This window comes from Phocoena phocoena, chromosome 6 (genome assembly GCF_963924675.1).
Source record: "Phocoena phocoena chromosome 6, mPhoPho1.1, whole genome shotgun sequence".
In the NCBI taxonomy this organism is placed as follows: domain Eukaryota; kingdom Metazoa; phylum Chordata; class Mammalia; order Artiodactyla; family Phocoenidae; genus Phocoena; species Phocoena phocoena.
In genome coordinates this window covers 109,201,150-109,228,403 of record NC_089224.1, presented here as the reverse complement: position 1 = coordinate 109,228,403, position 27,254 = coordinate 109,201,150, and the positions used below count along the sequence as shown (strand labels likewise).

The 27,254-nt window shown below is 48.2% G+C and overlaps 2 protein-coding genes and 1 pseudogene across 3 annotated transcripts in view; 1 reads left to right on the top strand and 2 right to left on the bottom strand.

Moving 5' to 3' along the window:
* Nucleotides 1-4,723, bottom strand: part of USP20 (ubiquitin specific peptidase 20) — a 32,085-nt gene extending 27,362 nt beyond the window's left edge. Inside the window, exons 1-2 of the mRNA XM_065879157.1 lie at nt 4,612-4,723; nt 2,010-2,106 (exon numbers count right to left, since the gene is read on the bottom strand). Coding sequence (XP_065735229.1) covers nt 2,010-2,090 — 81 coding nt within the window. The 5' untranslated portion in view covers nt 2,091-2,106; nt 4,612-4,723. The remainder of the gene's footprint in view (nt 1-2,009; nt 2,107-4,611) is intronic.
* A 3,560-nt stretch (nt 4,724-8,283) lies between these two features.
* On the bottom strand, nt 8,284-9,549 carry LOC136125146 (septin-7 pseudogene; annotated as a pseudogene).
* Nucleotides 9,550-19,856: 10,307 nt separating this feature from the next.
* Nucleotides 19,857-26,912, top strand: C6H9orf78 (chromosome 6 C9orf78 homolog). 2 transcript variants are annotated; one of them, XM_065879319.1, is made up of 9 exons: nt 19,857-19,982; nt 20,347-20,406; nt 21,697-21,748; nt 21,890-21,960; nt 22,833-22,910; nt 23,494-23,691; nt 24,441-24,577; nt 24,684-24,782; nt 26,238-26,912. In XM_065879319.1, exons 1-9 carry the CDS (start codon nt 19,900-19,902, stop codon nt 26,327-26,329), a joined length of 870 nt encoding a protein of 289 aa, XP_065735391.1. In that variant the 5' UTR covers nt 19,857-19,899; the 3' UTR covers nt 26,330-26,912. The 2 variants fall into 2 exon arrangements, with proteins under 2 accessions (XP_065735391.1, XP_065735392.1); XM_065879320.1 differs by lacking the exon at nt 21,697-21,748 and having other exon boundaries at nt 19,882-19,982; nt 20,347-20,401; nt 21,905-21,960.
* Nucleotides 26,913-27,254: the final 342 nt, after the last annotated feature.

The following is a 27,254-nucleotide window of genomic DNA, read 5'->3' as shown; positions in this document are numbered from 1 at the left end:
ACCCGTGTCCCCTGCATTGGCGGGTGGATTCTTAACCACTGCGCCACCAGGGGAGCCCCTTCTGCGTATTTTAAAACAATATTGATTTCACTTTGTAGATTTCCAAAAGGCTGCCACGTCCCAGCCCAGTCTTTCCACGTTCTGCCTCCTTCTTCCCACCTCGCTTATCTCCTCCCTGCTCTCAGATTCCCTGAGAAATCCTCTCAGTTTGTCTCACTTATTCCTTTGTGCAGACTCAGGAAGAGACCCAGCATTAGACCGTGCAAATGCACCAGAGCCTCGCTCTGCCCCTCCTCCTGACCACACTGAAACCGTGCCCCTTAGGGTTAACAGAAATTGGTGATTAACAGAAATTGAACTTGTCTTACAGGAATAGCAGCTAAGGAAACAGCTCCTTAAAAAGCCCCTCTGCTTTGAGCCTGCCTTCACTGAGCAAGCTTGTCTTAATTATTTTTCTCAAATTGCATACCCTCCAAGCTTCGTGTAGCCTATATATCACAAGACTCCTTAACAACCCCTATAGATAACAGCTCTAACAGCTCTGATGTATGGGTCACTATACGAATAGGGGCTTAAGCTGCTTTTCAGAAACTTGGTGTCAGCTCTTGTCCAGTTTGAGCTGGCTTAGACTGGTTGGGACCACTGACCCTAGAACTGGGCCTACAGAGGTGTCCGATGAATGACCTTTTGACCTCAGAGGGCCCAAAACCCCACCCTCAGATCATGCTAGGCGCCTCCATTTTTGAACACACATCCCAGGAAGAAGGATGTAACTCAGATAACACCTGCGCAGAACACCGATTACCTCACCTTTCCCCACGCCTAAGACCACCCTGCTTCTTTAACCCATAAATACCCCAAGCCCCTCGCCTTTGGGGAGGTGGACCTGAGACTTGTTCTCTCATGTCCTCGCTTGGCTGCCTTGTGAAAAAAATCCTTTCTCTGCTGCAAACCTCGGTGTCTCAGTGTTTGGCCTGATGCATGCTGGGCAAACAAACTTGGTTCAGTAACAGCCAGTGAAACTACTTCGAAAGAAGCCATGGGTACTTTGAAGAATCTCGCCCTCACGCGGGCCCAGACTAAACCAGCTCAGGCCAAAAGCCACCCAGAACCTGCTGGTGCAGGGAGGCTGAACGACCAGCATTAGGTGTCTGGAAAGAAGGCAAGGAAATATGTCTAGGAATCTGACCCACCCCCACTTCTGGGAATGACCCCTACACATGGCTCTTCCCCTGAACACAACGACACTGTATTGGCAGAAGGCCGCAAAGGGCCCAGATGTCCACCCACAGAGGATCAGCTACGGAGTCCACACAACGAATGTGTTGCAACTTCAAGATAAACCATGAGATCTATGTGCCGAGGCCAAAGAGCTCCAAGATATACTGCCCTGTGAATAAGGTACGTTACAAAAATAGCTACGGTACACTACCTTTTATGTAATAAAGGGGAAAATGAAAAAGAAGTATTCCCATAAAGAAACTCTGAAAAGATACAAAAGCAACTAATGTCCCTGGTTACATGAGGGTGGAATGGAGAAGATGGGCACAGGGCAGGTGAGGGGGGGTACTTCTTGACACTTTTCTTCTTACATTGTTTCACATGTTACCTATTTAAAAAAATTTAACCTAACAAACAGACAACACATCTTCCCTATTCAAAGTGGCCCACCTTCTCTCTTTGAGGCTCCCTGAGCCCTTCACAGGTCACATGCGCAAAAATGCCCGTGGACTCTCAGAGTCTGACTCACCCCCTGCCTTGCACCTGCTCCAACCACTAATGGGCAGAGCATCAGTGTTCCCACATGGACTGGTCTACATGGTAACTAATGGCTGTTAGGACACGGTCCCCGGAAGGCCTCCTAAACAGTCGCCAGCTTTTCCATTTACAGAAAAGGCCAGACAGAGACTGTCATGGGCCAGTTCTTCCGCTGCTTCAGAAATGTTTGTACCCCAGGAATGTGGTGGCCCTGGCTGTGGGCCTCAGCCCCGTAAGGTCTGACCCTTTACCTTGGATTTGAGCAGCAAGTCCTCTTTGGTCACCTCCCCTATAGAGTCAAGATGAGGGCAAAGGTCCCTGGAGTCCCCCATGCTGGCCTGGGCTTACCTACAAGAAAACACAAGGAATCCTGGGTTAATGGCAGCCGCTGCTGGCCAGAGGCAGGGGAGGCTTGTGGTGAAGTGCACACTTTGGTCTGTAGTCCCAGCTCTGCCGTATACCAGCTGGTGACCCAGGGAAGCTGCTGAACTTCTCTGAGCCTCACCCTCCTTGCCTGAGAACTGGGGAGGGAGATAACACCCACTCTGATGGGTTGCTCAGAGGACTCATGAAGATAATATACGTCAAACGCCTGGCGCGGGGCTGGCACGGGGCTGGCGCTGGGCTGGCGCGGGGCTGGCGAGGGGCTGACGCGGGGCTGGCGAGGGGCTGGCGCGGGGCTGGCGAGGGGCTGGCGCGGGGCTGGCGCGGGGCTGGCGCGGGGCTGGCGAGGGGCTGGCGCGGGGCTGGCGCGGGGCTGGCACAGGAAAGCAGGTGCTGGGATGATGATTTGGATTCAAGCGCTGGCTGTGATGATTAAAAGTGTCTTCCGGGGCTTCCCTGGTGGCGCAGTGGTTGAGAGTCCGTCTGCCGATGCAGGGGACGCGGGTTCGTGCCCCGGTCCGGGAAGATCCCACGTGCCGTGGAGCGGCTGGGCCCGTGAGCCATGGCCGCTGAGCCTGCGCGTCCGGAGCTTGTGCTCCGCAACGGGAGAGGCCACAACGGTGAGAGGCCCGCGTACCACACACACACACACAAAAAGTGTCAACAGGGAAGATGCAAGGGTCCTGCCTACGCTGGGGAAGCTGCATGTCAAGGAATCTAAAACCGTGGTACTTTTATTAAAAGAGACCAGACCCATGACCGGGAGACTACTCTACCCAAGGGGGCAGCAGAGGGCTGGGTGGAGAGGCTAGATCTCAAAACCAAGTGGAAAGGCAAGAAGCAGATGTTGACCTCCGTCTTCTCTAAGCAAGCACGACCACTCTTCTCAAGAGCTTCTGAGAAGCCAGGTGCCCCACAGGCCACTTATCTCACTTCCTACGAGAAACTCCACTTAGAGAAGAATCCTTCAACGTCACGATACTAGAGGAGGCAATCAGAGCAGCAGCTCCTCCAGAAAATGTTTCCTGAGAAGGAGCAAATCAGAGAGAAGGGCGGGCAAACCAACCCAGGAAGAGGCCTGAGAGATGTTCACTAAAGAACCACGTGGTGGGGTATCTGGGTGACAGATTTCACAACAGCTTTGTTGTTTTTTTACAATGATACATGCTTATTATAAAAACAAAACTCAGATGATGTTTTTAAAAAAAGTACAAAGTATAAAGTAAAATTGCTGATGATACTGTGGCAAACTTCCTTCCTGACACTCTTCTGTGTATAATTTCTCTCTTTTTTTAAATCAGAAGGAAAAAAGCTATTTCTGTTTTGAAAAACAAATGCTTCCTTTGAGGGAACTCCTTGGTGGTGATAGGTAGTTCTGTATTTTGACTGTGGTGGTAGTTACATGGCTCTACGTGTGTGTAAAACTGCTCAGAACTGAACACACACACACACACGCACACAAATGGGTGCAGGTAAAACTGGTGAAATCTGAGTAAGCTCTCTGGGTTGTACCAGTCACTTTGCTGGTCATGACACTGTGTTACAGATACACCAGAGATGTGTGACCACTGGGGGACACTGGTGAAAGGTACATGGAACCTCCCAGCACATTCCTGGCAACTTACTGTGAATCTATAATTATTTCAAAAGAAAATGTTTAAAAAGAAATAACTAAGTAAGTGCTTCCACAACCCAATATTTTAGCAGAAATTGTACCCAGGAACCTGGCTTTTGATTCTAGCTCCAAACTATTACCAAGAAAGGTCCAACCAATCAAAGATGTAGGTGGAGCCAAAAGTGCTTTAATCAAAGGCAGAGGCTGTGCATCCACCAGGGGGAGGTGGACACGCCCAGGCACCCTCCTGTAAGCTCCCTCCTCACTCCAAATGGTCAGCGGGAGGTGAACTGGCCCAGACTCCCAGCCAGAACAGGAGTGACTGGGACTGATTAGGGGCCAGGACCCAGACTAAGTGCTTTCCGTGTATTCTTTCATTGAAAACTTCCCCCGGCAATCTTTGAGGCAGCTGTGTTTTGCCCCATTTTGTAGATCAGGAAACGGGACACTTCTGGTCTCAGGTCTTGCAAACAGGAGCACCAGGGCTAAGGGCGAAACCCAAGCTGGTCAGACTCCTAAGGCTCTCTCTTTGGAACTTACGGAAAATGTAAACATATGCAGATGCAGACGGAAGTGTGTAACACACCCCCATGTACCCATCACCTGGCTTCACAATTAATCCATGGCCAACCTTGCTTCATCTCAACCTCCCACTTCCTCTTTTTTTGCACCAAATCCCAGATAGCACGTCATTTCATCCGTGTATGTTTTTCTATGAGACTTGAAAAAAAGAAAAAGTAAAAACAAACAAACATAACCACAATTCCATTATTTCACCTAAAAAGAAAACTCCAGACTTCCTCCTTGATCTGTGCATAAGGGCTACACCTGAGTGGAGCAGGCTGTGGGCCTACCTTTGTGCAAAGCGACAGCCCCAGGAAGCTGCCAGCATCCGCATTCTCCGGTGACGGCCGACACTGCTGGGCTGCAGTGGGCCGCGGTGAGTGCAGGCCTCTGGCAGGGAACCTAGAGGGACAAACCAGCACACGTCATTTAGCTCCGTTACCTCAAAATCACTCTTAGCACCAACCAGGGGCTAAAAACAGCCCAGAATTCCTCCTGGGAGAGGAAAGTGAATTTCTGGACATTTGGGGTATCCACAGGCTGGACACACTCCCCAGTCCATCCACAGGGACAATAAAAACACACCACTGAGGGGACAGTTGAAGAAGGCTTGGGTGGAGCTGGCTAACAGGGCCAGCCCCTCCTGGGGGGTGTTGGACCCTTCACTAGTCACTGCTGGGCGTTACCTTCGTGATTCCCGAGAGAGGGATCTGCAGGAGAGGGCCACGGGGCCTCTCCAACTATTGCTCCCCATGGACAGAAGGATCCGCCCCTTCCAGGAGTGCCACTGAGACCCTCAGATCATCCTTTGAGCCTCCCACTCAGAAACCCCGACCCTAGGCGATAGACACAATCAGGTTCGTCCGCATGTCACCAATGCTCCTCCTTCCTTGGTGGGCCACAGTTTCCTAGGTGTGGGCAGTTCACAGAGGGAGAGGCAGTTAGAAGCTATCATTTAAAACGGTCACATGCCAATGATGGGGTTCAGGGTTCTAAATTCCAGTCCTCCTCCCTTGAACCCAGATTTTTAGTTTTTCGTTTCCACTGAGGCCAAGTGCGCTGGGTTAGTGGCAGCTTCACATTATTTTAAGCTGCAGTATGTGAGTTTTTTGAGCATCTTTGGCATGTGCCCCATCTCTCCAGCTGGATGGCTGAGCCAGGTTATGAGCTTGACGCCCAGTGCCGTGAACACCGCTCCAGACAAGGATGACAGTGACAGGCGCCCTCTTGACTCACACGTGCAATCAGACTACTTACGTTCCTGCAACTTCAGACAGAAAATAAAGCCCTGTGGCTGACAACCCTCTGTGCACTCTCACTGCCCAGTTTACAGATGAAGAAACAGAACTGGAGCTAATGAGCTAGAACTAGGCCACGGTCGATCCTGGGCTAGTACGTGGTGGGCGGAGACCTGATCTGGTCTGTCCAGTGCAGAGCCTTGCTCTAAGTCAGGGGTCAGCAACATTTTTCTGTAAGGGCCCAGGTAGTAAGTATTTAGGCTTTGCTGCCCACAGTGATCTTCATCACATATTCTTCTTTGTTTCTGTTTTGTTTTATAATCCATTAAAAATATATTGTAAAAAACTTCTTAGCTCGGGACTTCCCTGGTGGCGTGGTGGTTGAGAGTCCGCCTGCCGATGCAGGGGACACGGGTTCGTGCCCCGGTCCGGGAAGATCCCACATGCTGTGGAGCGGCTGCGCCTGTGAGCCATGGCCGCTGAGCCTGCACGTCTGGAGCCTGTGTTCCACAACGGGAGAGGCCACAACAGTGAGAGGCCCGCGTACTGCAAAAAAGAATCCTTCTGCCAGTGCAGGGGGCATGGGTTCGAGCCCTGGTCCGGGAAGATCCCACATGCCACGGAGCAACTAAGCCCGTGCGCCACAACTACTGAGATTACACTCTAGAGCCCGCAAGCCACAACTACTGAGCCCACGTGCCACAACTACTTAAGCCCACACGCCTGGAGCCCATGCTCTGCAACAAGAGAAGCCACGGCATTGAGAAGCCTGCACATCGCAACAAAGAGTGGACCCCGCTCACCACAACTAGAGAATGCCTACGTGCAGCAACTAAGACCCAATGCAGCCAAAAATAAATTAATTAAAAAAAAGATTCTTGGGCTTCCTGGTGGCGCAGTGGTTGAGAGTCTGTCTGCCGATGCAGGGGACACGGGTTCATGCCCCGGTCCAGGAAGATCCCACATGCCGCCGAGCGGCTGGGCCTGTGAGCCATGGCCACTGAGCCTGCGCGTCCGGAGCCTGTGCTCCGCAACGGGAGAGGCCACAACAGTGAGAGGCCCGCGTACCGCAAAAAAAAAAAAAATCTTAACTCGAGGGCCTGACAAAACAATCCCAGCCTGCTGTCACAGTTAGCCAACCCCTGTTCTAAGTCACTGTGCACTGGGCCTCACCAAAAGCAAGCCCGATCACTGGCATTCCACATTCCACCGCACACGAATGCCCACCAGTTTAAGTAAGGCAGAGAGCAAAGAACAGTCAAGAGGGTTGACTTGGCTCCAGATTTTCTCTAAGTAAATCATCAAGGGTGTGTGCAAAGACAGAATGACAAAGACATCCACTGTAGCGCTGTTTATAATGGGGGGAAACTGGACATAATCCAAGTGAACAACAACAGGGAACTGGTTAGAGGGTACCACAACCGTACACTGTTGTACTACGTTGCCATTGAAAATGATGATGAATGTTAAATCTTCCTATCCATGAAATTAAATGAGATCTAAATAAATGGAGAGATACACCACGTCCACGGACTAGCACACTTAATACGGTTAAGATGTCCGTTCTCCCCAAATTGATCTACAGATTCAATGTAATCTCAATCAAAATCCCAGCAGCCTTGTTTGTAGAAATTGCCGAGCTGATTCTAAAATTTATAAGGGGACTTCCTTGGTGGTGCAGTGGTTAAGAATCCTCCTGCCAATGCGGGGGACACAGGTTCAATCCCTAGTCCAGGAAGATCCCACATGCCACGAAGCAACTAAGCCCGTGCGCCCCAACTACTGAGCCTGCGCTCTAGAGCCCGCAAGCCACAGCTACTGAGCCCGTGTGCCACAACTACTGAAGCCCGTGTGCCCTAGAGCCCGTGTGCCACCACTACTGAAGCCCCCGCACCCTAGGGTCCGCGTGCCGCAACTACTGAAGCCCACACGCCTAGAGCCTGTGCTCCACAGGAGAAGCCACCGCAATGAGAAGCCCACACGTTGCAATGAAGAGTAGCCCCTGCTCACCACAACAAGAGAAAGCCCGTGCACAGCAATGAAGACCCAACACAGTCTAAATAAATAATAAATTTTTTTCATTAAAAAAAATAAAATAAAATTTATAGGGAAAAGCAAAAGACCTAAAATAGCCAAAACAATTTTTGAAAAGAACAAAGTTGGAAGACTTATACTTGACTTAAGACTTTCTATAAAGCTACAGTAATCAAGTCAGTGTGGCATGGGCTCAAACACAGACATACAGCTCAAGGGAACAGAGTAGAAAGTCTAGACCCACACATTTGTTGTCAATTGATTTCCAACAAAGGTACTGATATAATTCATTATTATTATTATTTTTAATTTTGGCTGTGCCAAGTCTTAGCTGTGGCGTGCAGACTTCCTAGCCGCGGCATGCAGACTCTTAGTTGTGGTGTGCGGACTTCTTAGCTGCGGCATACTGACTCTTAGTTGTGGCATGAGGGATGTAGTTCCCTGACCAGGGATAGAACCTGCTCCCCCTGCATTGGGAGCGTGGAGTCTTACCCACTGGACCACCAGGGAAATCCCAAGGTACTGATATAATTCAATGGGCAAAAGATGGTCTTTTCAACAAATGGTACTGGAACGATGATATCCATATGGTAAAAAAAAATGAACTTTAACCCCTACCCTACATACCGTATACAAAAATTATTTAGAAATGAATCACAGACTTTATGTAATTGGTGGTCAGTAGAGGGTTTAAAAGACCTTCCCTTTCTTCTCATTTTTTTTCCATGGTTCTCAAAGAGTTTGGTTGTTCGAAAGTACACTATTGAGCTTTTCCAGTTTGATTTCTCATCTTCAAATTGATGACATTTTTCCTCCAATTCTTTGTGCAGTGCTTCCAAATTCTTTTTCATTTGCTCATGGCGCCGCTGGAGCTCAGCTTCAGAGTCCTTCAGCTTTCGAACTTTTTCTTTGGCCTTCATCTCCAACACCTGCTCCATCTCCAACATCATCTTAGCTACACGCGCCCTTCTTTCTTCTTCCATTTGTGCCAGGGGGCTCTTAGGAAGCTGCCTTTTGTTCTTGTTGTTGTCAACTGCATCGTAAGTCACAGCTGCAGGTTTTCTGCTTCTGTAGTTCTCATAGCGCACGTTACCAATAACATCTTTCAAGTCCTGCATGTGTGTTCTTAGCAACATATCTCTTAGAATTGTCAAATCCCAATGTTCACCACTTTTAACTTCAGCAATACCCCAAGCATACCGCCTTCCTCTGACCCTTTTGCCATTAACCTTGATGACAGTATTGCTACCTTCCACAGCAAGAGGGAAACGGTCCTCCATGTTTTTAACAAGTTTTTATTTTTCATCATCATCTGTTTCTGGAAATTCACGTATTTTAATTTTATAGTTTTGGGTTTCTTTCATCATCTGTTTTCTAAACTGTTGGCACTTCTCTGGTGTGAGCTTTGGCAATAAGTGGGATAATACTCACTTTTTCATGCAAACACTTCATAAACTCGATATCCAGTGGTACTATGGATATCCATGGTATCCATGTCTTGAAGGAGCAACGAAGTGTAAACAACTCTGCATCTTGTTGTCCAGCGTCTAACGTCTGTTCACTCGAGATTCTGCACTTAGGTGGTCCTCGCATGTGCTATCAATGCAGTCAGTAACAGGCTGTCTATGACCAACTGCATCTCCAAACCCCAGGGCATCAACTATTGTGTTCTTTGAAGAAAACTTTGGATTGTTCCATCTATACGGTCTTTTTTATTCTATGGAAGGACCTGGATGCTCTGGAGAATACAAATCTGTGAGGAATAACGAGTTGGTTATTGTAGAACCCTAAGTGTGAATTCAACCACTGTCTTCACTGATTGCTGTATACTTGACGTGGGAGATCTGCAAACCCCACGGAGCCCTCAAGGTCCGTCTGCTGAGCCACGACCGCAGCCCCGGACCTCACCCTGACCCTCCCGTTGACCAACAGCCCCTCCAGGACCAGCCTGGGCATGGAACAGCCCACCAATTCTCCAGATCTCAGACTTTAAACAAACAAATTACAACTCTGAAACTTCTAGAGGAAAAAACAGAGAAAATCTTGGCAACTTTGAAGCTGGCGAAGGTCTCAGGGCACAAAAGGCATTAATCATAAAAGGAAACATTGATGAACTGGACTTTTTCAAAATTAAAACTTTTTCTTTTCAAAAGATGCTGTTAAGAAAATGAAAAGACAAGCTACAGGCTGGGAGAAAATGTTCACGAAACCTGTATCTGACAAATACCCAAAATATATAAAGAACTCTTACAACTCCCAAAAGGGTAAATGGTCTAATTTTGTTAAACGGACAAATGATTGAACAGATACTTCACCAAGTAAGAACGGCCAACGAGCCCATGAAAACACGCTCAACATCACCTGCCATCAGAGACATGCAAGTTAAAACCATGAGATAACATCTCACACACCCAAGAATATCTAAAACTAATAACATACGTTACCAGCTGTTGCTGAATTTGTAAAGGAATTCTCATATATTCTGATAGGAGTGTTAAGTGGTATAAAAACCTTTGGAAATAGTTTAGCAGTTTCCTACAAAGGTAAGCTTATACTTATCATAGGATCCTGCAATTCCTCTCTTAGATATCGTCCCAGGAGAAATGAAAACATGCATCTACACAAAGACTTGTACACAGACACTCATAATAGCTTTATACATCATAGCCCAAAACTGGAAAGACCCTAAATGTCCAACAAACAGGGGACTGAAGCAAACTCTTGGTATTTTCATATAGAATAATACATGGCATTAGAAAGACCTACTGATACCCACAGCAACATGAATCAATTCCAGAAACATTAAGCTGAGGAAAAGAAGTCAAAGAAACAAAAAAGTACACATTATATGATTCTACTTTTATGAAACTTCAAAACAGACGAAACTAATCTGCAGTGATAGAAACTGGATCAGTAGCTGCCTGGGGCAGAAGGTAAGGCTACACTGCAAAGAGGCAAGAGGGAACTTTCTATGGTCTTGGAATGTTTTAGACGACATTATGCGAAATGAGATAAGCCGGACACTAAAGGACAAATACTGTACGATTCTACCTATATGAGGTCCCTAGAGGAGTCAGATCCATAGAGACAGACAGTAGCATGATGGCTGTCAGGGGTAGGGGGAATGGGGAGTTGACTTGTGGGTGCAGAGTTTCCGCTTGGGGAGACGGAAAAGTTCTGGAGATGGACGGTGGTGATGGTTGCCTAACATTGTAAATATACTTAATGCCAGCGAGCTGTACACTAAAAGATGATTAAGATGGTACATTTCATGTTATATGTATTCTACTGACGTTTTAAAACTACAATAAAATACAATAACTTTTAAATAAGTTGCATAAGAATACATATAGTATGACACCATTAAAACAAATCTGAAAAAGCTGGGACGGGGTATAATGACGTAAACTGCTCAATGACCAGGAAAGACACTGGTCCCCACTGGTGCCCTGCCGTGCTGCTCAATGTAGCTCTCCCTCTCTCATCCTTCAGTTCTCGGTTTCACTGTCCCCTGACCAGGTCCCCTGGCCACCCTGATGAAGGCAGTCCCACCCTACCCCATTACTCTCTTTCGAGAAAGGCCCTCTCTCCATCCTGGCCCATACTTGGCATGCTCTATAATCATTTTGGTCATTTATCCTTTTTTTTTTTTTTTGGCCATGCTGTACAGCAGGCAGGATCTTAGTTCCCAAACAGGGATCGAACCTGGGTCCCCTGCAGTGGAAGCGCAGAGTCCTAACCACTAGACTGCCGGGATTTTTTGTTTGTCTAATTCCTATCTTTCCTCAAGAATGTGAGTCCCCTAAGGGCAGGGATCTGTTTTATGCACTGTTGTATCCCAAATACCTAAAACAGCACCTGGAACATAGTAACTTCTCAGTAAATATTTGCTGAATGAATCGGAAGTCAAAAAGCTATACAGATGTAAACTATTATACATAGAATGGATAAATAAGGTCCTACTGTATAGCACAGAAACGATATTCAATATCCTGTAATAAACCATAATAGAAAAGGAAAAAAAGTCAAAAAGTTATAAAACGCTGTTATAGTAAAATTCCATTTTGGTAAAATAATTTTGTTTTTGCACCTACAGAAAGGGTGCCCTCCTCATCTCTGGGAGGACAGAGTCAAGTGATTTCTTTTCCTCCTTTTTTGCTTGTCTGCATTTTCTGCAACAAATTTGTGTTGCTTTTGTAACATAGACCCTAATTGGTTACTTTTAAGTATAATTTTTAAAGTTTCAAAAATAAGGGCTTCCCTGGTGGCGCAGTGGTTGAGAGTCTGCCTGCTGATGCAGGGGACGCGGGTTCGTGCCCTGGTCGGGGAAGATCCCACATGCCGCGGAGCGGCTGGGTCCGTGAGCCATGGCTGCTGAGCCTGCGCGTCCGGAGCCTGTGCTCCGCAACGGGAGAGGCCACAACAGTGAGAGGCCTGCGTACTGCAAAAAAAAAAAAAAAAAGTTTCGAAAATAAGAGGAGCACGTGTCCAGCCTCTTCGGTATGTGGGGTTGCCCCTCTTGCGTCTGTCCGTGCTTCTCTGCAGACTCCTGAGAGCACCCTGGGGAGGAGAACCTCATACCTTGGAGCTCTCCAGGCCCACAGAGTGTGAACAGGACACTTGAGGGCCATTTCAGAGAGGGGCAGCAGCACCTGAGTGGTCCCGGAAGCCCCAAGAACTGCCTCAGCCGCTACCTGGATGGCTTGAAAAGTACAACTCTTCACCTTGTGACTCGTTCTGAAGAAGATTTGCTCTTAACACCTTTGTTTTTGCCTCATTAACTTCTGTGCTGGGTTAAAAATTTTCTTCTCCTACCTATCCTGCAAAGAGAAAATGGCGTTTTTGTTTGGTTTTAATGAAATTAATATTCACCTCCATAGAAGCTGGAAAACACAGACAAACATAAACTGAAATAAAAATCACCTGTAATCCTTCTACACAGAAAAAAATTTGGTTACTGCTTTGGTAAGTCTTATTCATATGTATGAATATATAAATTTTAAAACTAAACCAGACTATGACAGATATAGTTTGTATACAGATTTTTTTGGTTTATATTATAAACATTTCCCACTTCACTAGACTTCTTTTTAACAACTTCATTTCTAATGGCTGAATAACATTACACCACATACAGTTTAAGCTCTACAATACCTTACTTAACCATTCTCCTATTGTTGGACACTTAGGATATCTGTGTGTGTGTGTGTGTATGTGTTTTGTTATTAGATATATGGCAGTGAGGAATATTTTAGAATATAAATCTTTGACTACATCTTTGACCACAGGAAAAATTACTGGGTCAAAATGTTTGTTTTGAAGGCACTAGATATATATTGACAAATTTTCCTCCAGAAAGATTATACAAATTTATCTGCCTCCCAACAGTGTATGAGCGACATAGAAAGTTTAAGGTTTACTAACATTAGTTAAAAAGTTAATGGTTAAAAATCATTTTGTACAAATAGACCCACAAACATAGAAAACAAACTTGTGGTTACCAAAGGGGAAATTAGGAGTCTGGGATTAACATACACACCCTACTATATAAAATAGATAACCAACAAGGACCTACTGTATAGCACAGGGAACTATACTCAATATTTTGTAGTAACCTATAAAGGAAAAGAATCTGAAAAAATACATATATATATATATATATATAAACACACCTATATATATATATACACCTATATATACCTACATACACACATATATATACCTATGCACACCTATATATGTATGTATGTATAATTGAATCACTGTGCTATACACCTGAAACTAACACAACATTGTAAATCAACTATACTTCAAGTTTTAAAAAATCAGTTTACATACAGGGAAATGTCACGTGGTAGTACCAAAAACTTTGGGTGCTTAATAGTCCACGCAGGACCTGAAACATCTGAAGTGCACGAGTCTGCAAGGCTCATACTTTACGGATCCCAGCCGTCTAAAATTTTTCATTTTGTTTTATCTTGGTCCCCAACCAACACTGACCTCCTTAGGGTGATGGGAAAGAAGCCAGGCCCGGGCCCTGCCCTCATGGGGCACAGAGTTCCCTGTTTGAACACCACGGCACCTGTGTGCAGCCACAAAGGATGCTATAATTACTAACGGGAGCCACCTTCCACTGCGCTCTTACTACATGTCAGTTGCTCCACACCCATCATCCCCGGAGTTGTCTGTAATCACACAAGGCAATTATGGAGACGGCTAGCCCTGAGTTCGACTCCTTGCTCTTGTCACTTGCAAGCTGTGTATCTTTAGCTAAATCACCCAACCCTCAGTTTCCTCAACCAGGAAAATGGGGACAAAGACAGCAACTAGGGTAACTGAGAGGATGAAGTGGGGCAATGCATGGGATTTTTTTTTTTTTTTGCACTATGAGGGCATCTCACTGTTGTGGCCTCTCCCGTTGCAGAGCACAGGCTCCAGACGCACAGGCTCCGGACGCGCAGGCTCAGCGGCCATGGCTCACGGGCCCAGCCGCCCTGCGGCATGTGGGATCCTCCTGGACCGGGGCACGAACCCGTGTCCCCCGCATTGGCAGGCGAACCCCCAACCACTGCGCCACCAGGGAAACCCCACGGGAAGGATTTAATGACTTCTGATCACTTGGACTTGCAGGGAGGCTCAGAGTTTGTATCTATCTGCACAGCAACAAAGTTCAAAAAATGCTTAGTACTATAAATTGTGTTACTGGCCATGTTTTATAGATCTGGAAACTGAGATTGGTAGGAACATAAGTCGCATGTCCTGCATCAGCTTTTCACTCAGGGCTCCAATGCCCAGGACAGTGCAGGCCAAGCAGCCCAGCCAAGAAATGTATAATGTCCACCAAGTATGACACACAGCAGGTGACTAACGCAGTTCTGGCTCTCGGTGACACTTTTAAAGATCCAAGCTCACCTCCTAGTGCTTTTGACACCAAAGTAAAGCCCTGAAAAGAGACCCAAGGGAATGGTGCAAATCCTTAAATAGGGCTCCTGTCCCAAGGCAGCCAGCACCTCTGCTTCTAGGCAAATCAATTCCCTTCCTCAACACAGGCTGAGAAACTGTTCCAGAGAAAAGGCATTAAAAAGACTTGACAAAATTGGATCCTGGATCAACGGGGGAAAGGACATTAGTGGAACAACTGACACATTTGAATATGGACTACATATTAGATAACAGTATTTGTTATGGACCCAGTTGAGTCCCCCCCACCAATTCATATGTTGAAGTCCTAACCTCCAGTACCTCAGAATGTAATCTTATTGGGAGATAAGGTTTTTAAAGAGGTAATTAAGTTCTATGAGGTCTTTAGGGTGGGCCTTAATCCAACCTGACTGGTGTTGGAGGCACCAAGGATGCACCCAGAGAAAAGACCATGTGAGGACACAGCAAGGAGGTCACTGTCTACAAGTCAAGGAGAGGCCTCAGAAGAAACCGAATCTGCTGACATCTTTATCTTGGACCTCCAGCCTCCAGAACTGTGAGAAAATAAATTTCTGTTGTTTAAGCCATCCAGTCTGTGGACTTTGGCAGCCCTGGGAAACTGATATAGTATTATATCAATGTTAAAGCTTCTGAAGATGAAAAACATTTTCTGGTTATGTATTACAGTGTCCTTGTTCTTAGATAATTCCTCCTGAAATATTTAGGGGCAAAGGGTCATGATATCTGCAACTTACTCCTAAATAGATCGGCAATAATGATTCTGGTGATAATGAGTGTATAAATATACAGACAGTAAAACAGGGCAAACATATTAATAATCGGTGAATACAGGTGAAGGGTATAAATGGGATTTCATTTTATTATTCTTTTCGCTTTTCTATAAGTTTGATGTTTTTCAAAACAGACACTTTTGAAAGAGTCCCTTTAATTCACTTAAGGTGGGAGCAGGGAGGGGTCTTTCGGAAAAGGTAACCCTAACTCAACAGCAGAAGCTCGAGTGCCTACTCTGAGCTAGGCACGATGCCCGGCACTTCACTACACACTCTTGGGTAAGGACCGCTGTTTCTCATCTTATGGAGGAAGAACGGAGGCTCCGAGATGGGAAGCCACTTGCCTGAGACCACAGAGCAAGGAAGCGGTGCAGTGGGAAGTGAGCCAGGTGGGGTCCGCCTTCACAGCCCTTCCCACCCTTCCCTCTGTGCAAATAAATGGAGTGCACACGGCAGGTGTTTAATAAAAACTGAAAGGGAAAGATACCTGTGCTGCTGAGAGGCCTGGATGCGGGAATGGGCCCTCTTGAGAGCCGCGGCTCTGCTGTGCTGTTGGAAATCACCGCCTCACAGCCTGCGCCCGAGATGCCAGCCAGAGGGGTTGCACCTCCACTACAGCGACCCCGGGGCACCTCTCCCTCCTGACCCACCAGACCCACCTCCTCTCTCGGGGACGAGAAAGCAGGAAGAAAGGAGGCAGGCCGGTAGGTCTGGCACTGAGCCCACCTGTTGCAGGCCCCGGATGAGACTTCCAAGATGCTTCATCCTGAATAAGGGCAGGCACGTTCCCCCTCCCCGGGGCCTGCTCGGAGTGACGGGGAAAGTAACCCACCTCAACCCCGTGCAGGAGCGCAGGCAGTGAGGCAGCACATCTGGGCCTGGCAGAGCTGCTGCGACCAGGCCTCAGGTGACCATTACTCATCACTTTCCTAGGGGTTCTGGCTACATCCTCCTGCCACCTAAGAGCCCTGTTCCTCAGGATGGGAAGGTGATGCTACCAAGCCCGCCCCCAACACAAGGACCCCACCTGCCCTGATCCCCACCACACTGGCCACCCCACACCCCACACACCTGTGCCCGCACCCCTCCATGCTGCCCTCCGCCCCACAGAACACATATCTCTTCCCTCCCTCGTGCCTTCTCTCCATTCTACTTCCAAGCAACCCCATCTTCCCCAAATCCCAGATACATCCCTTCCTTTAACCAGTCTTAATTCACTGAGTCAACCATCTTTCCGACTCTCAAAGCAGGACCCTCAAACCTCCTTCCCTGCCAAGCCCTGCCTGCCGCCGCCCGGAGTGGCCCGGTGTACTGGAACGGGTACTACTAGACCTCACTAAATCCTCACAACCACTCTGGAGGTCGGGCAACATTGAGAACTAAATCCATCTCCACCTCCATCACCAAAGGAGGAAAGACGGAGGCTCAGAGAGGCAAAGTGACTGGCAGGGGGCCACACAGCTACTGAGCAGTTGAGCCAGGATTCAAACCCAGGACGGCCTGCCCCAAAGTCAGTGCTCTGAACTGTCGGCTCGACCAGCTCCCAAATAGCCCTGGCCAGACTGGAGTGGGGATGACCTTTACATCCTTGAACCCACACCCCCACACCCCCAGAGTAGCTTCCCCTGGCCTCCCTCACAAGTACCTCTTCTGAGTCATTCTTCACACAGCATTTTTCTGCTCAACTTAAATTCCTTAAGTTTAGGATAACATCTCTTCATGGCCCGAAACCTGGTGTTGCACTTTGTTCCGGGGTCCAAAAGAGTCTGTTAATGGGGTTGGCAGCCCCTGGGGCTTAACAGGCGGGAGGCAGTGACTGGCCACGGTCACTGGGAAGCTGCAAACCCTGGAGTAGGTCTAAGCAGAAACTCAGACTAGGACCCCTAAAACCACCAAGCAGGAAAGGATCAGAGAGGTTCATGCCAAGGTCACACAGCCAGTAAACGTCACAGCAGGGACTCTGGTGGGGAAACTGGCTCAGAGAAGGGAAGTTTCCTGGCCAGACTCACACAGCAAGCTGGCAGAACTGGGACTTGAACCCAGGGCCTAGAATTCAGTCCGCTGCTTTGTCATGTTACCCACCAAACCTCAAACCAGAACACCAACTGAAATTAGCAAGTCAACCCTCCCTCCCACCCCTGATTCCCTTGTCTTGATCTATTTTTTTCTATTTCCATGGCATCACCTTCTAACATACTTACATACTTATCATGTTATCAGAAGATAAAGTCCACTAGTTCAGGGGTCTTTAGTCTCCTTTGCTCCCTGATATTCTTCAAGCACCTAAAACAGTGCCTGCTCCATATACTGAAAGCTCAGTAAATAGCTGCTGAATAAGTAAACCCGTCTAACAAACATTCACTGAATACGTGCTATGGCCAGGCTGTGAACTGCAATCATTTTGCTGGATCCCAAAGACATGAATGCTCACTGACACAAGCCCACGTTTCACCTGGCTCCACAAAGGAGCCGGCACGCTAACCCAAACTCAAGCCAAACCTGCACATTTCCTCAGGAACCAAGCTCTCAAACCAAACGAAGACATGGTCTATCTCTGAACTGAAGAGAACCCAGATTTCCCACAGGCTCCCTCTGAGAAGCAGTTTCATCCCATCCCCAAAAAGGCCCAGCAAAACTCAGAGGATCTGCAGCCCCTCAGCCCAGCCACACGCTGCCAGATTCACAGCTGCCACTTTTCAGCATTACTTTTGCTAAACAAGTCTCAATTAGATCTGCCACAGCCCAGGAGGTTATCAGTGGGCACTCTGGTCTTGGCCAGCGGGGACAGTGCATCTGTACCAGATGGTCCTCCCTGGGATGTCAGATGAGGGGGATCCAGAAATGTCCTTGGCCTTGTGGCCCTCTCCTTAGTGCTGTCCGGTACCCCCGGTGGGAGCGCTGCTGCGAGGGCAAAATTGGAGCCAACTCTGAGAGCGTGAGAGCTGCAGACGTCGACTCCCTGGGTTCCTGCAGCAATTCCCAAGGAGCCTCTCCTTCAGCCACCACGGACAAGGTGCCCAGTGATTCCATGTGCATCTGGGTTTGGCTGAACCAGGCTGCAGAGGGCAAGACTTGGAGGCTTTTAAACTATGGCTTTTTATCAAAGCCAAAAGGCTGTTCCAACAAGTCCTGAGTCTACTATTTGTCTCAGTCCAAGGAAGAGAACAAAACAACCTCCAAGGAGACTGTTCCAGAGAAAAGTAAGGCATTCCAGAAATGCTGCCCTGCTTCGGAACGGTCTTCCGGAACAGGGAACCTGCAGTAAACATTCACTGAACTCTTAAGTGAACAAGGTGTAGCAGAGGTAGGCCTGTGACTGATTCCTGCTCCGCCTTCCAGCTGTGCCACCTGAGGCACATACTGCCTCTCTGAGCCTTGGTGTCTTCGTTTGCAAAATGAAAAACAGTAACTGAATCTACGTCCTAGGATTGCTGGGTGAGTTCAATGAAATAATGCTGCAGTGCCTGCCACATAAGAAGCGCTTAATAAGAGGTAGTTCTTGTAAAGGAAAGGACAGACAGTATATTGAGAAAAGAAAAACTAATAAGGGCTTTCTAGACGTCCCGTAAGCCGTTATTTATGCATTTAGGTATATCCTAAGCGTTTGTTGATGCCTGTTTTTTCAAACAAACTTAATCCTCACAGCATCCTCGGGTAGAAGGGGCGGAGGCCGGAGAGACAGTCCTCGTGACAAAGGACGAAAACAAGGCCCCCGAAGGTCCCGGGAAGCGGCCAGCAAGCACCCTCTACCCTCAAACCCTCCCGGGTGGGTTCAAAACACCAGACGCGACTCTCCTCGGGGAGAAGTGGCTGGAAGTGATCATTAGCGGGGCGGTCGGGACTGGGACTTTAATTCATCGTCGCTAAGAAGTGGTGATCTTTTGTCCCTAAAGAAAAAAGTGCCCGTCAGGGCCCAGACCCCGGGGAAATACAAGTCAGCGCTCCCAGACGCCACACACGTGCTTTAAACGCTGGGTCAGGCCCAGGCAGAAATAAAAGAGATAGCGGCTCCTGTTCCGGAGAAGCAACGAGCCCCTGGGGGCTCGAAGTGGGCTGCTGGGGCCCGAGAGGATCCCCTGGGCGCCGGCTGGAGGAGGGGACAGGGCGGTGGCGGCCAGGGTGTGGGGGTGGTCCCAGGCTCAGCTCACCTGGCCGCGGCGTTCTGCGTACCAGGCAGGGCCAGGCCCCGCCGGCCCGTAGCTGGACTGGGCTCGCCCCTTCTCGGAGAGACCCGGCCCCCTGAAGCAGCTGGCTGCTGCCCGGAACTCACCTGCCGTAGCAACCGCGCCACCTCCGCCTGTCAGTCAAGCGCGCCTTCCGCGGCTCCGCGCAGCGCAGGGTCAGGAGGCCCGGCCGGCCGCGCCCCGCCTCCTCCCCCTCGGCTGCCCAATCGGGAGAGGCCGACGCCAGGGGTAGGGGCGTGGTCAGATGAACGGTGTGGGCCGAGGGCGGGGCCTGAGGGCTTGGGGCCGGACCGAGCCGGGCCGGGCCGGGCCGGGTAGGGGCCGGCGCTCTGATCTCACTGCTGAGCGCCGGAAGTATCCTAGATCTCAGCGCAGGGGCTCGGCGGCTAGACCGCGGGGCTGGCGCGACTATGCCGGTCACCGGGAAGACTTTCCGCCGGCGCCGGGCCGACTCGGAGTCGGAGGAAGATGAGCAGGACTCAGAGGAAGTTCGGTGCGTTTGGGGCGGGCTTCCACGGGGCAGGAAGAGAGAGGCAGCCTAGGGGGACTCACCACCGGCCAGGTATCTTGTTGACAACATTGCTAATTATGAGCCGGGTTGTTATCCCCTTCTGTGAAGAAATTGAGGCCCGTAGGGATGAGACCGCCGCCCCAAGGTCTCATGGTTGGGAGAGGTGCCCCTGGCATGCGCAGCGGTTCTGACTCCCGTTGGTGGGTCCAGACGCAGAGTCACCCTCTGGACCGCTGCGGGCAGGCAGCGAGGCAGGGGTGTCCCTCGAAGCTGCCTTTTGACTCTGAGTTCCGTGGAGGGTCTCTCAGCCTGTGCATTGCCTTTTGTTTTTGTTTTTTTTTTTTAGATTAAAACTGGAAGAGACCCGAGAGGTGCAGAACTTGAGGAAGAGGCCCAACGGGGTGAGGTGGGTACTGCGTGGGGGAGAGGACCCGGAGGAGGAGGGCATGACCGAGACACCACCTACCCCGACTCCCCCATCCCCACCCGGTCGCTGTCACAAATGTCTCCTCAGACATAGCCCCTTCTCTTGACACACTTTGCACCTTGTACTGCCTGGGGAGGGGTCCAAGCGTTTTTTGCAGATGTTTAACCAGGACATGCCCCGAGCCATGTGATCTTGAAGTTTGCTCCAGAGGTACAGAAACAGGTCATTGATCAGTGTTTTTATTGTCAAATTCACACTGTGATTAACTGTGAAATGCACACTGATTGTTAAGAGTTTGGGAAAATTTAGAAAAGTATAATCATGAAAATAAACAGTACCATAATTCTCCCATATAGAGGTGATCAGTGTTAACATTTAATGTTCTTTTCCTGTCTGTTTTCTCTCTTTTCTGTAAGGACAATGAGCAGCTTTACTTTTATTCTGTTGTTCTTCGGTAGTCCCCTCTTATCCACGGGGGCTATGTTCTGAGACCCCCAGTGGATACCTGAAGACTAGGTAGTACTGAACCTTATGTAGATTATTTTTTCCTATACTGATGGGTGGGTAGTGTATACGGTGTGGACACTCAGGGCAAAGGGATGATTCACCTCCTCTGTGGGACGGGGCAGGATGGCAGAGATTCATCACACCATTCAGAACAGCTGGTAATTTAAAACTTACGAATTTTTTATTTCTGGAAATTTCCATTTAATATTTTTGGACCACAGATAACTGACACTGTGGAAAGTGAAACCACAGATAAAGGGGGACTACTGTACTTTCAACTTATGATATTGTGGGCATTCAACCACATTGTGGGTAATTTTTCCAAAAACCTTTTTGATATCTGCATAATATTCTATCAGATGTACATATCATAATTTAACTTACCCCTTATTTTGGGACCTGTAGATCATTTTTTTAAATTTCACCATCAAATAAGGCTGCAATAGTATTTTTCTGCATTTGTCTTTAGCTTCATTTTCCCTGAAGGCATAATCTTAGAAATGAGATTTCTAAGCCAAGATAATGCTAAATGACTTTGCAGGAAAATGTTCCACTGACGTCACCACTACCCCCACCTCCAGCATCTAGAGTGTTTCTTGGACCCTGTTATTCTTGTAGGCTTTTCCAGCCAGCTTCAGTGTTCACCCCGCAAATCTCACCCTTGCCCTAATGTTGCAACCTAAAGACTTCCTAAATGTTTCTCCTTATCTCTGAATTGTGCCCTTTCTCTCTCTCTCTCCCCCACTTTTTGGCTTTTCTCAGTGCTGTAGCCCTGCTGGTGGGAGAGAAGGTACAAGAAGAGACCACTCTAGTGGTGAGTTGTGGGGTCCTCCCTGGGCAGTGGGAAGATGTGGCTGCTCTTCAGTGGATGATTGTGTTTTCTCAAAAGAAGACAAAAAAAATTCCACTGCAAGTTATATAAATGCTTCTTCTCGGCTGTGTTTGCTCTCTGCAGGATGATCCCTTTCAGATGAAGACAGGTGGGATGGTGGACATGAAGAAACTAAAGGAAAGGGGCAAAGATAAGTAAGTGCGAAACTGGCTGAGAGGCAAATTCACCGGCAGCCCCTGCCTGGGTCTGTGTTCCCCCAGGGAGCTGGGTCCTGCCGCAGCTTTAATGAGACATCTCGGAGTACCCTTTGTGCTTTGTAAACGGTATGTTGTTTAAAAACAAAGAAAACAAAAACTCTTCAAAAGTTAACTTAGAGTGATGCGGGTAGGCACCTCTTGTAAAGGTGCCTTGTATATTAACTTTTTTTTTTTTTTAATCCTTGGTTGCGTTGGGCCTTCGCTGCTGCGCGTGGGCTTTCTGTAGTTGCAGCGAGCGGGGGCCGCTCCTCGTTGCGGTGCGCAAGCTTCTCATTGCAGTGGCCTCTCCCGTTGCGGAGCACAGGCTCCAGGCGCGTGGGCTTCAGTAGTTGTGGCGCACGGGCTCTAGAGCGCAGGCTCAGCAGCTGTGGCGCACGGGCTTAGTTGCTCTGCGGTATGTGGGACCCTCCTGGACCAGGCCTCGAACCCATGTCCCCTGCACTGGCAGGCGGACTCCCAACCACTGCACCACCTGGGAAGCCGCTATATATTGTCTTTCAAACCCATGTGGAAGTTGTTTTTCTTTTTTGAGGAAAACATAGAAACAATTACAAATATAATACACACAATACAAAAGTGAAATATAAACGAATCTACTCATTCCCCCGAGATATCTCCAGAGGCCGTCAGGGTGCTTGCATATATTCCTAGAGTTCCTTCTGTTTACGTATCATATATATGTATATATTTCTTGACCATAAACAGGATGTTGTACATTTCGTTGCATACTTGTTTTATTCATGTAACATCACACTCAGCCTCACTTAGCTGTGACTCTAAGGCTCTGCTTCACTGTTCTCTTTTTTTAGGATCAGTGAAGAGGAAGACCTCCATCTGGGGACGTCATTTTCTGCAGAAACCAACCGAAGGGACGAGGATGCTGACATGTAGGTGTCAGTCTGTTCATCAGTAAGAGATTGGGGGAGGGCTCCAGCCAGACAGAGTCCAAGATATTTTGTCACAGATGACATTTCTAGACTTATCCAAAGGCAGCAAATTGGCCCCTCTCGCGCCCCCGCCTCCCCTTTCCCCACCGCCTGAGGCTTGAGAACTTTGAAAAACTCAAAAATTCTTCAAAAGTGTGGTTCTTGGAATTTTAGATTCCTTGACTAGTAGTGTTCCATCCTCCCAAAATTGCAGGGATAAACAATGGACTTGCCTATTTTTCATTCTGCCAACAAGGCTGTTAAACAAACTACCATCTACCATTATCTTTTTGTCTTCAAAGAACCTTACACATGGTGTGGTAGGACAGAATCTCATAATATATGTTGGTGCTTTAAGTTGAAAATTTTTAGCTTGACTTAAAAACTCAAGTTATTTTTATTTTTCTCCTTCTCCATGGAACGATGGCAACTTCATCATCAACCATCACGGCTCCGTGAGCCAGTGTTGGGGACCACTCACTTAAAAGACACCAGTTGTGAGCTTTCCTGCCCCTTTTTGAGGCCTTTGGGTATCTCATTCCAGGATGAAGTACATTGAGACGGAGCTGAAGAAGCGGAAAGGGATCGTGGAACACGAGGAACAGAAAGTTAAGCCAAAGAATGCAGAGGACTGCCTTTACGAACTGCCGGAAAACATCCGGGTTTCCTCAGCAAAGAAGACTGAGGAGATGCTGTCCAACCAGATGCTGAGCGGCATCCCGGAGGTGGACCTCGGCATCGAGTGCGTTTCAGACCCACGGTCGTGCCTCTCTCCCGCCCCTAGGCAGAAAAGACGAGCTCTCTGCTTTCCAGTTAAAAGTTAAGGGACTGTTTCTTAACCTGTCTCCTTGGAAACCCACAGATACAAACTGTCTTCTGTGGCAGGCTGACGTGGTTGTCGCCAGGAGTTTCTCTGAAGGGTTGGTCAGAAGTAGTTAAAGAGGCAAGGGACTCCTGACTGCTGAAAACAAACAAGAATGTTTTTATTTAGCCTTAGTTCACAGCACTTCAGCTCTTCTCTTCCGGTCCGTGTATTCTGCTGCTTTATTCTAGCAGGAGCAATGATAAAGGCTCACCCACCCCGTGATCCTTCTTTCATTTTTACTACAAAGCATCTGCTCCAAAAGGGGATTTTTATGGAGGAAATACAGTGGTCGTAATCGTCTTCGGGTGTGGTAGAAAGTTGGGAGACTTCTGGGTTCTCGCTTCCTTTTTGGCCTTACTAGCTTTGAGCCTTAGTCAGTTCACCTGACCTCCAGCTCAATTTCCTCTTGATCAGAAGAGAGGAACTCCTGCATCTCCGATGCTGGGAGAGCTCCGTGACAGTCTGGCCGCAGGGGAGTTGGTAAATTGTAGAGAGCTGTGCCCCAAGAAAGATGACGTCCTTATGCAGTGGGGCGGGGGGGGGTGCTGCCAGCCGCTTTAGTCAGTTCCCCCTGAGGCCCAGAGGTGTGATGATCTCACTGTGGTGTGGCTCCTTTCTCCCCATAGTGCTAAAATAAAAAATATCATTTCCACGGAGGATGCCAAGGCCCGTCTGCTGGCAGAGCAGCAGAACAAGAAGAAGGACAGTGAGACATCCTTTGTGCCCACCAACATGGCTGTGAATTACGTACAGCACAACCGATGTAAGTGTCGCGTCTCCGGGGAAGCAGCTCCAGCCCACGCCATTGGGTCGAGGTCCCTGGGTTCCCGAAGTCTGTCTGACCCGTCCCCTGGTCTCTTTTGGTCCAGTTTATCACGAGGAGCTCAATGCTCCCATACGGAGAAACAAAGAAGAGCCCAAAGCCCGACCGTTGAGAGTGGGTGACACAGAGAAGCCGGAGCCTGAGCGTGAGTACGGCAGAGGCCTCGGGCTGCCTGGCGTGACCGTTGCCCAGGGCCCGTGGAGGCGGGGAGGGACTCGGCAGGGGCGGCGCTTGGGCTTTGGGGTCAGGGCCTCTGGGTTCTAGTCCATTTTCTGTGCCATGGTCATGTGCCTTCCCCTTTCCAAGCCTCAGTTTCTTTACCTCTAAGATGGAGATAGTAATAAAACTTACCACTTGGGGTTGCTCTAAGGATTCACTGGGCTGTCAAATATAACAGAGACTCAAAAAATTAGAAAATTTCAATAAGCAAAAGTAAATTAAAAGTTAATCATAATTTCACCACCCAAAGACGGCCCCTGTTAACATTTTTATATATTGTTATCCCTCAGTATCCGTGGGGGACTGGTTCCTGGACCCGCTGCAGACACCATAATCTGTGGATGCTCAAGTCCCACAGTCAGCCCTCCGTATCCATGGATGCGGAGCCCAGGGATATCAAGGGCTGACTGTGTATAACCTTGCGCACTTTTAAAAAATACACATACTCTGTATACATACTTAATAGGATCTCACAGCTTTTTAGTGAGCTCTGCCTGTCTCTCCGTGACAGTAAATACATTTTCCCCTTCAATGGCCATATCACGTTCTGCTGTATAGTTAGATGTCCTATAGTCTAACCATTTCCCTCTGGCGGGACACTTAGGTTGTTTCCCAGTTTTCCCTATTTAATGATGATCATTCTTGCCTATGTCATGTCCTTAAGCTGCCTTGTGAGAACTCACCAGATGATCCTAATTCGTTCTCCCGCCAGCAACATCCAGCAGTGCCCCTTTCCCACGTGCTCACCAGCACCAGGCGGTGTCATCTTTCTCATCAACAATGGAGGATTCTAAGGAAGTGCTAAATTTGCTGAGGCTTCTGAAAATCCAGCCTGTTGCTCTGTTTCTTCCTTCCTACTGGAGAAATTATTTTCTGTAACACCTTAGCTGTGTGGTCTTTGATTCCCAAAGGGCTTCCTATTATTAATACCTAGGAAGCAGGGACTTTGGAGACACCAAAGGGTTCACCTCAGCCTACCTTCACTTCCTGAGTGACCTTGAGCAAATCAGCTAACCTCTCTGAGCAGAGATGGTAACATGCCCCTGCTAGGATTGCTGGGTGGGTGGAAGGAAGTCTTGTCTAAACAGATTTAGTGCCATGCCTGGTACGTTGTCAAGCTCTCAATGAAGCGTAGCTACTGCTGCCCACCTGGTCTGACACTGAAGTCAGCATATTTTGGTTGGCCCCTGACTCCACCATGTTTATTGCTATTCACCCCAAAACAGGTACTTACTGAGGCCCTACTATGTTCCTGTTCACTAGAGTAGGCACTGGGGCTCCTGTAGGGAGTGAGACAGGCATGGTCGTCCTTGCCTACGTGGAGCTATGCCTGTTGTTGGCTTCCAGCATGGCAAACAGCTTTTCCTCTTTTCCTTCTCAGGGTCCCCTCCCAACCGCAAGCGTCCTGCCAACGAGAAGGCCACAGATGACTACCACTACGAGAAGTTCAAGAAGATGAACAGGCGGTACTGAGGGAGGCTAAAGGGGAGAGGTGCAAAGTGGGGTATTAACAGTGTCGTTCACTCCCTTTATTCCCCCTGATAAAAGGCTTCCTGGACAGAAGCCTGCTCATTGGCTAGCAGACAGTTCCCAAAACAGACTCTATCCGTCCTGCTGCTTACCTGCTGGATTTTTCAGGCACTGAATTTGTAACCTTTTGAAACAATGTGTAGTTTTCCTATTTGGGGACAAACTCTATTCTTGAGAGCATTATTAAATCTCGTTTGTAAATACGTTGACTTTCTCCTAATATTTGCCCTGGGTCAGGAGGAAACAGTTGTGTGTTTCAGGGTGAGATAATACCCTTTAGATTGTGGTTTTATTATTACTATATATGCAATCATGTCTCCTGTTTTCAAGTATTTGGAGTGGGGTTCAGAAACGCATCCGTCACTCTTTACAGTGGATCCAGCTGACAGCAGAAAAATCTAGCTTGAGGTCAAAGGAACACTGGTATTTTCTGACTTTTACAAAGTTATCTGTTTCTTTTCATTATGAAAGAAAAAGCAAGTTCTATCACTTTTAGCACTTAAGTATTAAATATGAAATGGACCCAGCCTTATTGTTGGTATTGCGTCTTCTTGTACCAACGCTAGGTAATGTGTTCAGAGTCTGGGGGTTGGGAAGCTCAAAAGCAAAATTCAGTCACTGAGAGGGGTTTTCTCATTTAGTTTAAGAGAGGTGGACAGGCTCCAGTCTCTGAGCTGTCAGGTATGGCCCACCTGTGCCATTTTTCCTGAGGTAGTCACCCAGGTTGTGACGAGGAAAGAACAGGTCGGTTGACTCCTGGGCTGATTTAAAGCAGGTATTGTGTGATTAGAGAAGTGTGGCTTTGGAGTCAGATCTGAGCCCTGCTCACAGCTTCCTTAAATCGTTGGACAAATCCGTTTGCCTCGGA

Excerpts from the sequence above, each read along its gene's own strand:
- C6H9orf78 (XM_065879319.1), top strand. The coding sequence starts at position 19,900 with ATGCCGGTCACCGGGAAGACTTTCCGCCGGCGCCGGGCCGACTCGGAG. Across the intron at positions 19,983-20,346 it reads CAGGACTCAGAGGAAGTTCG|ATTAAAACTGGAAGAGACCC; the intron begins GTGCGTTTGGGG and ends TTTTTTTTTTAG. Across the intron at positions 20,407-21,696 it reads AAGAGGCCCAACGGGGTGAG|TGCTGTAGCCCTGCTGGTGG; the intron begins GTGGGTACTGCG and ends GGCTTTTCTCAG.